This window comes from Neolamprologus multifasciatus, chromosome 5, assembly GCF_963576455.1.
Source record: "Neolamprologus multifasciatus chromosome 5, fNeoMul1.2, whole genome shotgun sequence".
In the NCBI taxonomy this organism is placed as follows: Eukaryota; Metazoa; Chordata; class Actinopteri; order Cichliformes; family Cichlidae; genus Neolamprologus; species Neolamprologus multifasciatus.
Window position 1 is genome coordinate 27,655,408 of NC_140443.1, and position 14,979 is coordinate 27,670,386.

The 14,979-nt window shown below is 39.9% G+C and overlaps 2 protein-coding genes across 2 annotated transcripts; one reads left to right on the forward strand and one right to left on the reverse strand.

The window, feature by feature from the left end:
• Window positions 1–2,046: 2,046 nt before the first annotated feature.
• LOC146518937 (interferon-induced GTP-binding protein Mx-like) lies at window positions 2,047–7,120 on the forward strand. Its single transcript, XM_085159399.1, has 12 exons — window positions 2,047–2,612; window positions 3,111–3,248; window positions 3,373–3,527; window positions 3,983–4,121; window positions 4,295–4,493; window positions 4,594–4,672; window positions 4,768–4,890; window positions 4,981–5,122; window positions 5,201–5,359; window positions 6,103–6,179; window positions 6,296–6,544; window positions 6,656–7,120. Exons 1-12 carry the CDS (start codon window positions 2,426–2,428, stop codon window positions 6,878–6,880), a joined length of 1,872 nt encoding a protein of 623 aa, XP_085015525.1. The 5' UTR covers window positions 2,047–2,425; the 3' UTR covers window positions 6,881–7,120.
• A 480-nt stretch (window positions 7,121–7,600) lies between these two features.
• thoc7 (THO complex 7) lies at window positions 7,601–14,009 on the reverse strand. Its single transcript, XM_085159401.1, has 8 exons — window positions 13,877–14,009; window positions 13,516–13,636; window positions 13,290–13,417; window positions 13,097–13,183; window positions 9,807–9,864; window positions 8,030–8,096; window positions 7,856–7,925; window positions 7,601–7,763 (listed from the first exon to the last, which is right to left on the reverse strand). Exons 1-8 carry the CDS (start codon window positions 13,893–13,895, stop codon window positions 7,702–7,704), a joined length of 612 nt encoding a protein of 203 aa, XP_085015527.1. The 5' UTR covers window positions 13,896–14,009; the 3' UTR covers window positions 7,601–7,701.
• Window positions 14,010–14,979: the final 970 nt, after the last annotated feature.

The window sequence follows — 14,979 nt, forward strand, 5'->3', positions numbered from 1 at the left end:
TTTAATTTATGCTGCATTTATATTATTTCAGGATGAGATCAGTTATTAATTTGAGAAATAAAACTTTGGATTTATCTATTTCAGTTGCATTTGACTCAAAATAATTGGTTTATTTTTTATGAGAGCCAAGAATCTTTTTTCTCCTTTTTTGTGTATTTCCATGGTATTGCTAAATGACATAATATTAGTGTACTTCAGTTTGCTTTGCAACATTTTTCACAAAAACATCATTCAGCATCACATCAATACCTGGTTTAAGAACTCTAAAACATATTGGAGCATTGTACATTTAAGCTTTAAATTTCCAGTCTAGTATTTGAAAATAATCTCCTGTTCTCTCTTACTTACATTTTTGTCTTCTGTATGCCCCCAAATATAAAAACTTACACATTTATGCATCTGGCTACCTGTTATCGGGCAAAGATTGAAGCCATTAAACAGGAAAACAAGGCCACTGCTGAATCAATGCTGAGAACTGAGTTCAAGATGAAGCTTCTTGTTTATTCTTAGAACAGGACCTACAGCAGCAAGAAAGAGGAGGACGAAGAAGAAGGCAATCAGAATAATGAATTTAGAGAATGTACACAATGTGTATTTTAGTTTGCTTCTTTTTTTAAAGCTTTTCATAACTCTCTAACTTTGCTCCTTTGCAATCTCACCTCGCACGGCTCGTGAAAGCCTATGCATTCCTGGTGGAGGTCTAGACATTGACGTGCTGCAGTCTGTGGTATCAGTTGATGTGGAGACCTATCACATGTACTGCAACATGTGGTCAAAAAATAAAAAAATAAAAAAAAACCACCTAATATCCAGTACAACTACAATAAGATCTATTATAGGTTACATACCATGTTTATGAGATATGCTTTGTTTAATTCCTTCCAGCTAAAAATCGAAAAAACATTGTTGGTGCTTCATGGCAAGCAAAAATCATATACAAATAATTTTGTCCATATTTGTTAAAGTTATTTTAAGTTAAGTTACAGCCTGTGGGTAGAAACTTTTATTGAGGCTGCTTTTGACCTGATCGACCTGTAAGGAGGGTAAAAAGTGAGTGTCCAGGGTGCGAGGGGTCCTTGATGATGATGCTGGCATTCGCTCGAGTCTGCCAGCATAAGTGTCTCTGAGGGGAGTGAAGCACCAGTTGCCCACTCTGCCACCCTCACTACCCACTGCAGTTTTCTCTTGACCTCCACAGTACAGCAGTTGAACCAGAGTGTACAGCAGTAGGTCAGAGGGCTTTTGATGGTGGAGCTGTAGAAGTTGATTAGCAGTTTTTCGGGTAATTGTGCCTGACGCAACTTCCTGAGAAAGTAAAGCCTTTGTTGTGCTTTTCCTACCTGGTGGGAAATGTTTATGGACTAGGTAAGGTCGGCTGAGATATGGACACTGAGGAACTTAAAGCTTTCTACCTTTTCTACTTCCTCCCTGTCAATGTAGAGGGAGGAGTGCTCAGATCGCTTTGTTCTTCTTGAGTCGATTACTATCTCCTTGGTCTTGGCTGTGTTCAGATGTAGGTTGTTGTTGTCACACTATCACTTCAGATGCTCTCTGTAGACTAAATCTTTGTACTCGATTTTATAATGGTGTTACTGGTATGAATTGGAGAACAGTCATGGGTAAAAAGTGAATATAACAGGGGACTGAGAACACATCCCTGTGGAACGCCTACATTCAGAATGAGGGTGGAGGTGGTGTGCTCTCCCATCCTGACGTTCTAGGGTCTATCGCTCAGGAAATCCAAAATCCAGGTGCACAAAGAGCGGAGTCCTCAGTTCCTTAGTTTTTTAACCAGTTGTGGGGTTGAACTGTAATGAAAGCAGAGATGAAGTTCACAAACAGCATTCTCACATAAGTGTTACGGCTGTCCAGATGTGTGAGGCTAAACGTACTAAACCCCTTAAAATAGTAAAACTTATACTGAAGTAAAAATCTGAGATTAATGAAATAGTACAAAAATAATATACAATCTGGTCCTACTGAAGGCAGGAGAAACGAAAGAGTAGGAAACAAAACCTGTATTATACTTTCGATTTAGCCCAGTCTCCATCAGTGCCTGCTCTATCTTTAACATATACATCCGGCATGTGACCGCTAGGTCTCCAGAGAGTCTTCTGCCTTTTTGTTTTCTGCAGCGTAAACTGTTGGCTAACGTTCATCATCGCTCAGTTTGACACGCCTTATTAAATGCATGCTCCGTCACTGAAACGACGGGATGGGCCAGTCTCTCTCTCATCATTTTTACACACCTGTAACGTACACGAAACTGAGGGAAAACGAAACTTACAGCCAGGCTGACGATTTCAGAACTTCTCCGGTTCAGTCCGTCTTCTTCCGACACAACAGCTCACAAGCCACAGCGACTTTGTCACTTTAATTTTAGCTGCATTCATTTGTTCTTTCGGGGAGAAAAGCAATCACCATCATGAGCACTCTGAACCAGCAGTACGAGGAGAAAGTCCGACCCTGCATCGACCTCATTGACTCTCTCCGCTCTCTCGGTGTAGAGAAGGACCTGGCGCTGCCTGCTATCGCCGTGATTGGAGACCAAAGCTCGGGGAAGAGCTCTGTGTTGGAGGCGCTGTCCGGGGTGGCACTGCCGAGAGGCAGCGGTGAGTAAGAAAGAAGTAAATAAGGAATAATTATAAAGGTTCAAATGAAGAAATAAAGGATAATAAGGGATTCTGAAGCAGCATTCAGAGATTTTTTTTAACCATGTCAAAAGACACACCGAGCTGATACATCATACTCCAGTGTAGACTGGGAATAATCAGGGAAATGAATAATCCTGGCTTTTAAAACGTTCACTCTGTTGTGCCTTCACTCAAGGTTCCAATATGCTTGAAACAAACTAGGTTTTGCAATGTCATCATGCAATGTGTTAGAGGTGGAAATAAAGAGCCACACTACAGCAATGGCCTCATTTACATTTGGAAACATTTATAATTGCTTCTCTTCCCTATTCATACTGTTACCAAATATTAAGATGTGCTATTGACAGAGTATCAAATAACTCTTGTGCTGTCTGACACAGACTACTGTTTTTCATAATTTCATCAGATTATCTTAAATTATTCCCCTCTTTTCTTATTCACATTTCATTAATCTAGGCATTGTAACAAGATGCCCTCTTGAACTCAAGATGAAGAGAAAGAAAGAAGGAGAAGAATGGACTGGAAGGATAAGTTACCAGGGCCACGAGGAGGAAATAGAAGATCCTACAACTGTGGATAAAAAGATTGAAGAAGGTACAATATACAAACACATAATTACTAAATCTGGTTGACTGAGCTACCGGATCTTTAAGGTTTCACTGATCAGTCCTGCAATCATTAGTTATATCATGTTATGTTTGTCTGTTTGTACCTTCAGCTCAAAATGAAATGGCTGGGGTCGGAGTGGGGATCAGCGATGAGCTCATCAGTCTGGAGATCGCTTCCCCTGATGTCCCGGACCTGACCCTCATCGACCTGCCCGGCATTGCCAGGGTGGCTGTAAAAGGACAGCCAGAGAACATCGGCGATCAGGTATCATAATTGAGGGTCCCCCTGAAAAACTTCATAGGGACTTCTTTGGTTTTCAAAGCACCTTAGGCAAATAACAGGTAAATAAGGCAGATGTGGTTTGCTCCATAAGTCTCTGGACGGTGACATTTTTGTAGTTTTGTCTCTGCACACTAACTACAATGCATATTAAGTCAAGCATACAAGTGCAGACTTTCAGTTTTAATTCAAGGAGTAAACAAAAGTATTGTTTAATAATTACAATCCCTCATTTTCAACGGTTCAAAAATAATTGGACAAACTAACATAATTTTAAATATAAGGATTATTTTTAATGCAAAGGTGAAAATTGTTTGCAGTCAATGACTGCCTGAATTCTAAAGGTTTGTGTGAGTTTAGGTTTAGATGGGTGTTTTCACTTTAAGAATAGGAAGTACCGTAGAAAGAACTACATGCATGGTGTGAATTTATGCTTTCAGATAAAAAGACTGATCCAGAAGTTTATCACAAAACAAGAAACCATCAGCTTGGTGGTTGTTCCGTGTAATGTGGACATTGCAACCACAGAGGCTTTGAAAATGGCGCAGCAGGTGGATCCTGAAGGAGAGAGGACTTTGGGTAAAAGGACCCCAGTTATAATGTTTCATAAAGCTATAAAACTTTATTCCACAATCATACTGGCTTCTTTTTTGAACATATTTGCAAACTGCAACTCAGTCTTGTAGATGTGACACGTCTAAGTTCACTTTAAAGTTGTCTTCTCTCTCTCATTATCTCCCTCTCTCACTCAGGTATCTTGACTAAGCCTGACCTGGTGGACAAAGGCACAGAAGAGAATGTGCTTGAAATTGTCCATAATGAAGTCATCCACCTGAATAAGGGCTACATGATTGTCAGGTGCAGGGGTCAGAAGGAGATCACAGAAAAAGTGTCTCTGACTGAAGCCCTAGAAAAAGAGGAGATGTTCTTCAAAGATCATCCCTATTTCCAGTAAGTTTTTTTGTTTTGTTTTGTTCTTTTTTTGTTGTAGGTTTGTTTGGGTGGGAATCATCTAGTAAAGTACTGAGAACCTGTTTTATTCTCGCTCCAGCACTCTTTACAGTGAAGGTCACGCCACTGTTCCTAAACTAGCTGAAAAACTCACCCTTGAGCTGGTGAATCACATTGAGGTGATTTTTTTTCTGATTTTGCGTTCTTATAACAAACATCCTGTACAACCGAGTGATTAGCTGTAAGGTGTGTGACCCTGCCGTTTGATTTACAGAGATCTCTGCCAAGACTGGAAGAGCAGATAGAGGATAAACTGGCTCAGACTCAGGCAGAGCTGGACAGATATGGTAACGGACCTCCTTCTGATATGGCTGAGAGACTCATCTTCCTCATCGATGTGAGCTTCCTTACCACCCATAACATTTATGTGACTACGTTCATTTCTGCTTAACAAACATCAAATACCTCTAACACGTGTGTGCTGCAGAAAGTGACCGCATTCACTCAGGATGCCATCAACCTGACTTCAGGAGAGGAGCTCAACTGTGGAGAGAGCTTGAATGTTTTTTCTACTCTCAGGCGAGAGTTTGGGAAGTGGAATGCCCACCTGGACCGCTCAGGACAAAACTGTGAGTCATTTTATTTTTACTGAGCTGGTGTATAGCAGTCCATTTTCACATCTCTGATGTATACCATTCGTGTTGCAGTTAACAGGAAAATTGAAAAAGAGGTGGAGGTATATGAAGACAAGTACCGTGGAAGAGAACTACCAGGTTTTATCAACTACAAGACCTTTGAGGTCATGGTGAAGGAGCAGATCAAACAGCTGGAAGAACCAGCTGTCAAGAAACTCAAGGACATAGCAGGTGATGTTACAGTCTAGGCAGTACATATTGGATAATGACTCACTTTTTGTCCTAGTTTTGTGATTTTCTGAGTAGATGCTACATTGAATAACCATCCAATGAGTTTTGATGCATTTGGCTAAATTTGAGCACACAGAATGCTTTTACATACCTCTGAATTTAGCCTGCTGCTTCAGACAGATATGAGATGGTCATATAGAGCAGCGTGTCAAATTCACAGTATACAGGTTCAGGCAAAAGTAGAGGCACTGCTGTGTTTTAACGGATTAGGTGGTGAACTTGAGACATTTCTATATAGAATGACTTTTGTTTCACAGCTTAATAAAACTTTGTTCCATAGATCTAATGGCTTATTTCCACATGTTTTTACTAAATGTAGATGTTTGCCAGATTTGGAATAAGCGGTCATGTATGCCTTCAATCTGAAAAGTGATCTCCACGGTTATAAAAACATTTTTCTTCACTGTTCAATGTTCAATGTTTTTAGTGCTGTCTATGTTTAACACTTACACTTACTACATTTTCTTGGTTTTGGCAAAGCAACTGACTTTGATATCTTGCACTTTTGCTTGTTGGACCTCTTTTTCTTTTTAATAATCCTCTCTCTAAAACTGAGGTTTGGCAGAAACGGAAACTATTGAAGTAGCCTGGATTACACAATAGATTTACCCAGAAATATGCTGCACCCATGATGCGATCACTTCAAGTTCAGTGGTTTTATTGTTTATATCTGTTTTCTCTAGATGCTATTAAAAGGGTGTTCCTACAGCTGGCCCAGAGAAGCTTCACTGGATTTCCTAACCTAATAAAAACAGCCAAGGTAGCAATCGTCTGAGTTTGCCTCTGTTTTACTGTTTAATCATTATCAGCACTATGTCAAAGTATCATTTTTGTCATTTTAAGAAATGTTCAGTCTGACTGAAAGTCTTTTTCCAGGCAAAGATCGAAGCCATTAAGCAGGATAAAGAGGCCACTGCTGAATCAACGCTAAGAACTCAGTTCAAGATGGAGCTGCTGGTTTACTCCCAGGACAGGACATACAGCAACAGCTTGAGTGAAAGCAAGCAAGAAGATGAGGAGGAGGAGGAACACAATCACAAAGGCAAGCTGCGGACACATGTGTACACCAAGGATAACCATGCTACACTTCAGGAACTGATGCTACACCTTAAATCATATTACAAAGTAAGTTTACTTTATGTTTAGCGGAAAAATATATGGACAAAATCAGTGAGCGTTTACACAGAGGCTATTTTTGAAATTATTCATAACTGTCTTTTCTATTTCCTCTTTCAGATTGCTGGGCAGCGTCTGGCTGATCAAATCCCACTGGTGATCCGCTACCACATGCTGCAAGAGGCTGCCATCCAGCTGCAGAGGGAGATGCTGCAGATGCTTCAAGACAAGGAAAAGTTGGAGTTCTTGCTGAAGGAGGATTCTGACATTGGCACCAAGAGGGCTGCTCTGCAGAATCGCGTCACACGCCTCATGAAGGCCCGTGCATACCTGGTCGAGTTCTAGATGTGAATGCTCTGCAGTCAGTGGTGCCAGGTGATGGGAGACCATTTATATGTACACATGTAGTGTAACATGTAGCACTCCATCCTAAATTATAAATGTCTTTTAGGGCTTAAGGGCTCTGTTAACTCTCTGGTTTACTAGTGTGAGTAAATTCTACTAAAGTGCTTTTTGTTCTTATTTGTTTAGATGATTTTGACATCACATCACATAAATTTGTTTAAATAAAGAGTTTTTTTCTAACTTGACCTTTCTGATTATATTTCAAGTGTCAGATACTTAATGACGTGTTCTAATTTCTGAGAATTCTATTTATTTAAAAAAAAAAAACATATCAAATCAAACTGAACTGCTCTGCTTCCGTTTGGCTGAGATGTTGAATTTATCCGTTTTAACTCAAAACCTGAGTAAATAACTGGGGTGGCTGTGACTCAGGAGGCAGAGCAGGTAAGTTGCTTAAAAGTGCTTTGATTATTCAGTAGAAAAACGAGATATAAGAACCAGTCCATTACCTTTACACTTTGTAACTACTTAAATAACTTTAGCTCCCTCTTGTGGTTTCCCACAGTAAATTAAAAACAGCAAAACAAAGTTATAATCCGAAAATTATTATAATATATTATTTAAGTTGAAGTAAACAGTTCTTTACTTCAACTTACATAAATGTAGATCAACAATGTTAATATGAATCTAAAATTTGGTGAATAAATTAAACAAAGCAGCTGTGGACAAGTCAGCTTTATTCAAAATACATTTTTAAAAAGTATCAGAGACAACAAAATCAATTAAAATCAAGTTGTTTTAAATTCAGGATCTCCACATATTCACTCTCCGTTCTCTGCAGGGCTCTCCTGACTGTTGTCGTCATTGTCTGATTTCTCATCGTCTAGAAAACAGAAAATTGATCAGCGAGGTGAGGTGACACCAAATGTGCTAAGATGCACACTTTAACAGCTACTGAGAATAAAAAGCACTCACTCTCAAGGGTCTGCTGAAGCTCCTGTATGGTACTGAGCAGCACATGGAACTGCTTCTTCCGCAACTCCAACTGAGTGGAACAAAAGCAAGATTTTAACAAGTAGGAATTTTTACTGCTAACTAAAAAATATTCAAAGTTAAAACTAAAGCATTTAAGAGATATTTTGGTTTTACCTTGGCATCCACATTCTCCTTAATGTGAGACAGCTGTTGGAGTTCTTTATCAAGTGCCTCAAGCTGCCTGCAAAGAACAAGGAACAAACAAAGAACACAAAAGCTGAAAGCACATACAGTTGTGGTCAAACGTTTGTAAAGAACATAATATCATGGCTCTCTCGAGTTTCCCGTTATTTCTACAACTCTGATTTTTCTCTGATAGAGTAATTGGATCAGATACTTCTTTGTCACAAAAAACATTCATGAAGTTTGGTTCTTTTATAACTATATTATGGGTTAACAGAAAAAAGTGATCACATCTGCTGGGTCAAAAATATACATACAGCGGTGCTAATATTTGGTTACATGTCCCTTAGCTATTTTCACTGCAACTAGACGCTTTTGGTAGCCATCCACAAGCTTCTGGTTGAATCTTTGACCACTCTTGACAGAATTGGTGCAGTTCAGTTAAATTTAATGGCTTTCTGACATCGTTTCTTCAGCATTGTCCACATGTTTTCAATGGGGTTTAAGTCAGGACTTTGGGAAGGCCATTCTAAAACCCTTATTCTAGCCTGATTTAGCCATTCCTTTACCACTTGTGATGTGTGTTTGGGATCATTGTCCTGGAACACTCAACTGCGCCCAAGACCCAACCTTTGGGCTGATGATTTTAGGTTATGTTGAAGAATGTGAAGGTAATCCTCCTTCTTCATTATCCCATTTACTCTCTGTAAAGCACCAGTTCCATTGGCAACAAAACAGCCCCACAGCATAATACTACCACCACCATGCTTGATGGTAGGCATGGTGTTCTTTGGGTTAAAGGCCTCACCTTTTCACCTCCAAACATATTGCTGGGCATTATGGCCAAAAAGCTTGATTTTTTGTTTCGTCTGACCACAGAACTTTCCTCCAGAAGGTCTTATCTTTGTCCATCAGCAGCAAACTTCCTTGAGCCTTAAGGTGCCGCTTTTGGAGCAAGGGCTTCCTTCTTGCACGGGAGCCTCTCAGTCCATGGAGATGCAAAACATGTTTGACTGTGGACAATGACACCTGTGTTCCACCAGCTTCTAATTCTTGGCAGATCTGCTTTTTGGTGATTCTCGGTTGACTCTTCATCCTCCTGACCAATTTTCTCTCAGCAGCAGGTGGTAGCTTGTGTTTTCTTCCTGATCGTGGCAGTGACAAAACAGTGCCATGCACTTGATACTTACAAACAATTGTTTGCACTGTTGCTCTTGGGACCTGTAGCTGCTTTGAAATGGCCCCAAGTGACTTTCCTGACTTGTTCAAGTCAATAATTCTCTTTTTCAGATCCATGCTGAGCGCCTTTGATTTCCCCATTGTACCATTTGTGGGCGTTTGTATCCAATGAGCCCTATTTAACTGGCCTCAGAGAAGTCTCAGCTGTATCACTCATAATCACTCACAAGAAGTTAAGAGGCCATGCTAAGAAGCTCATTTCACTGACAACATTCTAAGTCACCATAATTGCTAATTCATGTTGCTGTATGTATATTTTTGACCCAGCAGACGTGATCACTTTTTTCTGTTAACCCATAATATAGTCATAAGAGAACCAAACTTCATGAATGTTTTTTGTGACAAAGTAGTATCTGTTCCAATCACTCTATAGGAGAAAAATCAGAGTTGTAGAATTAACTGGAAACTTAAGAGAGCCATGATATTATGTTCTTTACAAGTGTATGTAAACTTTTGACCACAACTGTAAATTGGATGCATTTAATTTAATGCAAAGATCTGACTAGCCAGAAGGCAAGGACTGACTTACTTTAGTGTTTCATGTCGGTCTGGGTGCTGCTGGATAACCTTAGCTAGAGCATCATACTCTGGAAAAAGTAAGGAAAGAGAGAAGTTGGACAAGTTACATCTTATATACATAATGTACTGGTGAGTGAAACAGAGTTTTGTGAAGTAATAGAAGAATTTTAAGGTAATTTTATATTGTAATGGGAGCCAATGAAGTTCCTTCATCACTGGGGTAAAGTGGTCAAATTTCCACACACCAATAAGGACAGTAGCTGCTGCATTTTGAATCATCTAAAGACATCCTGATGATTGCAATAATCTGACAAACTTGACATAAACACATGGATCAAACACATGAGTCATTTTGAGATAAGAATTTTCTAACCTTTGATATATTTTTAAGTGATAGAAAGAAGTTCTGGTAACCTCACTCATGTGGTTATCAAAACTGAAACCACCAAGATGATGCCAAGGTCCCTGATTTGTAGGGGTGCAACGATACACAAAATTCACGGTTCGGTTCGGTTCGATACTTTGGTGTCACGGTTCGATATTTTTTCGATACAAAAAAAAATGTTCATGCTGTTTAATTTGTAATTTATTAAATTTTCACGGCACATTCTGCACCACATCTCTGTGCGTTCATCATTTGCTTGAAGCCAGCTAACCTCCTGCAACCACTTTTCCGAGAATACGAGCTTCTTTTGTGTTTCGGACTCCTTCTGACATTTCTTTGGAGGTGGAGGAACACCAAAGTAATTGCTTAAAGGAGCTTCTTCGACATCTTTAAGAGTTCTGAACAAATGTCTGTCCTCCTCCTGAAAATCTTATGGACGCAAACACGCGTTGCAACTTCTTATCTTGTGCGCGTTTTTTATTTTGACAGCGAATGCGCACCTGCGGACCACTTATGTGCAGCCCTGGTTATTTATCTCGTCATATTGCAGCCACGGAAATTCTTTTGTCCATGAAACCATAAAGCTGCACTTTCTTTTTGCCTTATAGTCTGATTTGTCATAACTTTTCCGTTTTGTGGTAAGCTTTTCTTTGGCTGTCACTTCTTCACCCTGACCTGTCTTATTTGGCTCAGCAGAACTAAAATATATATCCTGCTGCTTTTACACACGCACTCACATAACGCTCAGCGATTCTCTGCGCGATCAACCTCTCACATGTTTAAGCTGCAGGAGATTTCACTTGTCATGTTTGCATAGTAAGCTAACGATTGATAAGACGATGTCAGAGGAATTGGTGCGCAAATCATCATCACTCACCAATCAGTGCTGTCGCTCTCTATACACAGTTCGCGCGATTGCAAAGTGAAAGCAAAAAACAAGCGCAAATTCAAACGCGATTTCAATATGTCACATATTGACAGTGGCTCACCGATGCCAATGACATAATTACCCAGCTACATTTCCAAAAGAATGCAAAAGCATTGACATATATTTTTCCTTCCTACGATAGGCCGACGGGCAGGGCAGAGATAGATTTTGGTAGCGCAACTGGAAAGATCGCTAGCTGGGCTAGCGATTTTGCGAGCCCTGTATCTGATTGAGGAATCACTCATCTTTGGAAAAGAGTTTATTACAGAGAAATGGCTCTTTCCAAAATAAAAGCTATACTATACGCTTCTTCTGGGCTATATTCTCAGCAGCATATTAAACATATCAGGTCCCCATAAGGAGAATCATGTGTTAACGACTGTCTAAATGACTTGGGTAAAGTTTGTAGCATGCGTGCTTGTTGTTTTTGTCTGCTTCCACTTGTCTTTGCACTAGGATGATGTCGGTGTAAATGTGCAGTCATATTCGTTGTGTTCCCACTAGTGCTGTCAGCGTTAATCTGAAATGAGGTTAACGCCACAACACGGCAAATCTCCGTTAACGAGCTACCGCGGATCTCCCCGTGTGTGGGGCTGGACGGCCAACACGTTAACCAGCTAACTGCGCTAACACACTAGTTCCCACCCTTGCAATTGAGCATTGCTGGCACATCCAACATACTGTTTTACTTTAGTCCATGACGCGCTTACCTTCAGGGTCATACGTCACATGAAAACCAAAATAGTTCCAAACGCCACATCTGAATGAGGGTGGGGGAGGTTCAATTTGCCATGTTGCAACGAGAGCTTAGCTTCTGTCTGCTAGCTTGCCCTGCGCTCAGTGAATCTGCGTTAGACTACTCCGCCTAGGCTGCACTGTCGAGCGCAGATCCACTGAGCGCTCAACACAGACAGCATCGTCAGAAGGAAAGTTGATAAAATAAATTAAAAATGTTGTATTGTTCGATACATATGCGTACCGAACCGAAAGCACTGTATCGAATGGTTCAATATCGATACGAGTATCGTTGCACCCCTACTGATTTGCTCACTTTGTTTCAGAGAAACTATTTTTATGTCCCAGACTTTTGGGACCAACAAAAAGTGTTTTGGTTTGAGCTCTGTTCCGTTCTAAAAAGCTTTGAGACATCCAGCAGTTAATATCATCAACATAGCTCATTAGTTTTTGTGAACAGATGTTAGATCATCAGAGGAAAGTGATAAGTACAAACGTGCATCATCTGCATAACAATGGTAGGCTTTATTATGGTTCTTTAAGACAGCACCAAGTGGGAGCATGTAAAAGTTAAATAGTAATGGACCAAGGATAGACTCTTGAGGAACCTCTGATTAAATATGTATTTGTGCAGATCTAAAACTGCTAACTGAAACATTAAACTTCTAACATTTAGATATGATGAGAGCCAATCAAGAGCCCGACCTGTTAAACCAACTTTGTCCTGAAGCCTATGAATTTGAATCTCATGGTCAACTGTGTTGAAAGCAGCAGTGAGATCAAGAAAAACTTAAACTTTCAGGGAATCATTATTGATCCTCGAGTCTTTGATGACTTTAGTAAGAGCTGTTGCTGTGCCATGACTGGTTCTCAACCTTGATTGGTACTTATAAAAACTATGATTTGAAAGGTATTTATTCAGTTGTTTGTAAACTTTTTTTTCCCAAATGCTTTGCTGAAGAATGAAAGATTACAATTAAGGCTAGAATTATTAATGATCAATAGAGCCAGGTTGTTTTCTCTCGAGTAGCAGTGTGATTACAGCACATTTAAGGCAAACGGTGAAACACACATTTAAATAGTTTGGTGGGGATAGGGTCAAGTAAATAGGTGTAAGGCTTTAACTGATGTCAAGATCTTTAGAATTTACAGGTGAGAATTGACAACAGCTGGAGGTATAGCTTGTAGAAGGGGTACATAACAAAACGTGAGTCTTTTGTCAATAGGACAGCTGACTGAATAGCTTTCTTACCTTGGCGATTCTTCCGTATCCTCTTTGCCCTCTGAATTTCTTTTTTGCATTCTGCTATCTTCTCATGTGCAGATGCAATGTTTTGTTCTGTAGTATGGGGACAAATTAACGAGTTGGAAAAGCAGGTAATACAAAATGTGACTTGTAAACAGTTGCGAAGATAAACGGACAGTCTCACAAAACCCAGTCCTACCGATGTTGGAGTAGATTTTCTCATAATTCTCCATTTCCCGAAGATTCATGTCGTAAACCATCAACGTCTTCCCCATGGAAAATTCACACTGAGCCAGAATGCCCAGCATCCTCTGATACTGTGTGAATCTGAACAGAATTACAGCACTTTTTATGACTCACACCAAATTCTAGGCGATTTTAGAGAAATGCGTGGCAACCGAGTTGGGTATGTAGAGCTCGCTTACCCTTCCTCCTGGGTCCCGGGAGAGTTGCACCATTTCGTGAAACTCTTCAGGAGCAAATTGATTCGGCGGTCATCTCCGGCTCCATCACCGTCAATGAGAAGGCGTTTCCGTATAACTTCATCTGGAATACGGGCAAAATAACAGCCATTCAGGTACAGCAGGTAAAGAGAATACACCAGCTAACAAGGCTACTTGATGTTAGCTGTATCCAAAATAACCCCTGTCTCCATACACAACTGGTTCGTTTTTGACGGGTATGGGTATGTGCCTGGGTATAGTAGTATTTCTAAAGGTTTAGATAACTGTTACTACTCATAGGTGGTATGAATAGCTAATATAAATGAAGAGAACGGTTACTTACCATCTGTAACAGCCCCCATGTTTGTGTGGCGGCTTTGCAAAACTTTATTGAGCAGCAGGAAGTGTTCGGGCTCCTGCTCTTCTTCTGTGGTTTAGTCCTCGGTAGGCAAGCTAGTTTGAAGAATTACCGCCACCAACTGGACTGGAGTGGGCAAAAATAGATTGCCATTGGATATTTTATGAGACAAGTGAAACCTTTAGTTGGAAAAAAAATGCAGAGCGTTTTCTTTTTGATAAAACTTTATATGATGAGATTTTTTTTAACTTTGGGAAGAGCAGAACAACACGGAAGTATATTGTTAAAACCATGTTTTGGTGACGACATGATGACTGATGCCATTTATAGAGTCTCTTAATTTGTGTCATGAACCATCGCACTAAACTGATTTTTTTTTTTCAAACAGACGTATAGTTTTCTTATATGTTTTGGAATAAATTCTGCAAAGTGCTATAAGTGTGAGCTATTTTTTTTAATTAGCTTCCATATAATACTGTGCGAAACTCCTAAACCACCCCTCATTTATTTATATTGTGCTAGAGAAATGAGAAATTGCTACAGTTGTTTATTGAAATGTGTGCAAACATCCATGGAAATATAGTATATAAGGCAAACACTGAGTTTTACAACGCCAATTCCAATTTTACAATTGCAGTTGGCTTGTCTGTCAGTGTATGATTGCCTTTATTCTTCAAGATAGCCTGAACTCTCTAAGGTAAGGTTTCCTCTGAATTTCTTTAAGCAGTCTTCAGGAATAGTTCTCCAGGCTTCTTCAGAGCTCTTCTTTGGATGTTGGCTTCCTTTCTTTCTGTTCTCTGTCCAAATGATATCACACTGCGTCAATAATGTTGAGGTATGGACTCTGGGGAGGCCAGTGTAAGACATGATGGTGTTTCATTTTGTGTTTTTCTATCCAGGTATACTTTTCCTGCACTGAAAGTGTGTTTGGGATCAATGTCATGCCGGAAAAAAAAAAAGTTTGCCAATCAGACCCTTTCCATATGGTGGTGCATGGTGAATCAAAATTTGACAGTACTTTTATGTTTTCATATTTCCCTCGGTTTTAACAAGATTCTTGACACCACAGGCTGAAATGCAGCCCCAAA

Coding starts and splice junctions, on each gene's coding strand:
- LOC146518937 (XM_085159399.1), top strand. CDS start 2,426: ATGAGCACTCTGAACCAGCAGTACGAGGAGAAAGTCCGACCCTGCATC. Junction 5,123..5,200: donor GGACCGCTCAGGACAAAACT/GTGAGTCATTTT, acceptor TTCGTGTTGCAG/TTAACAGGAAAATTGAAAAA. Junction 6,180..6,295: donor ACCTAATAAAAACAGCCAAG/GTAGCAATCGTC, acceptor GTCTTTTTCCAG/GCAAAGATCGAAGCCATTAA.
- thoc7 (XM_085159401.1), bottom strand. Junction 13,418..13,515: donor CCCGGGACCCAGGAGGAAGG/GTAAGCGAGCTC, acceptor AATTCTGTTCAG/ATTCACACAGTATCAGAGGA. Junction 9,865..13,096: donor GATACGGAAGAATCGCCAAG/GTAAGAAAGCTA, acceptor TACTTTTTCCAG/AGTATGATGCTCTAGCTAAG.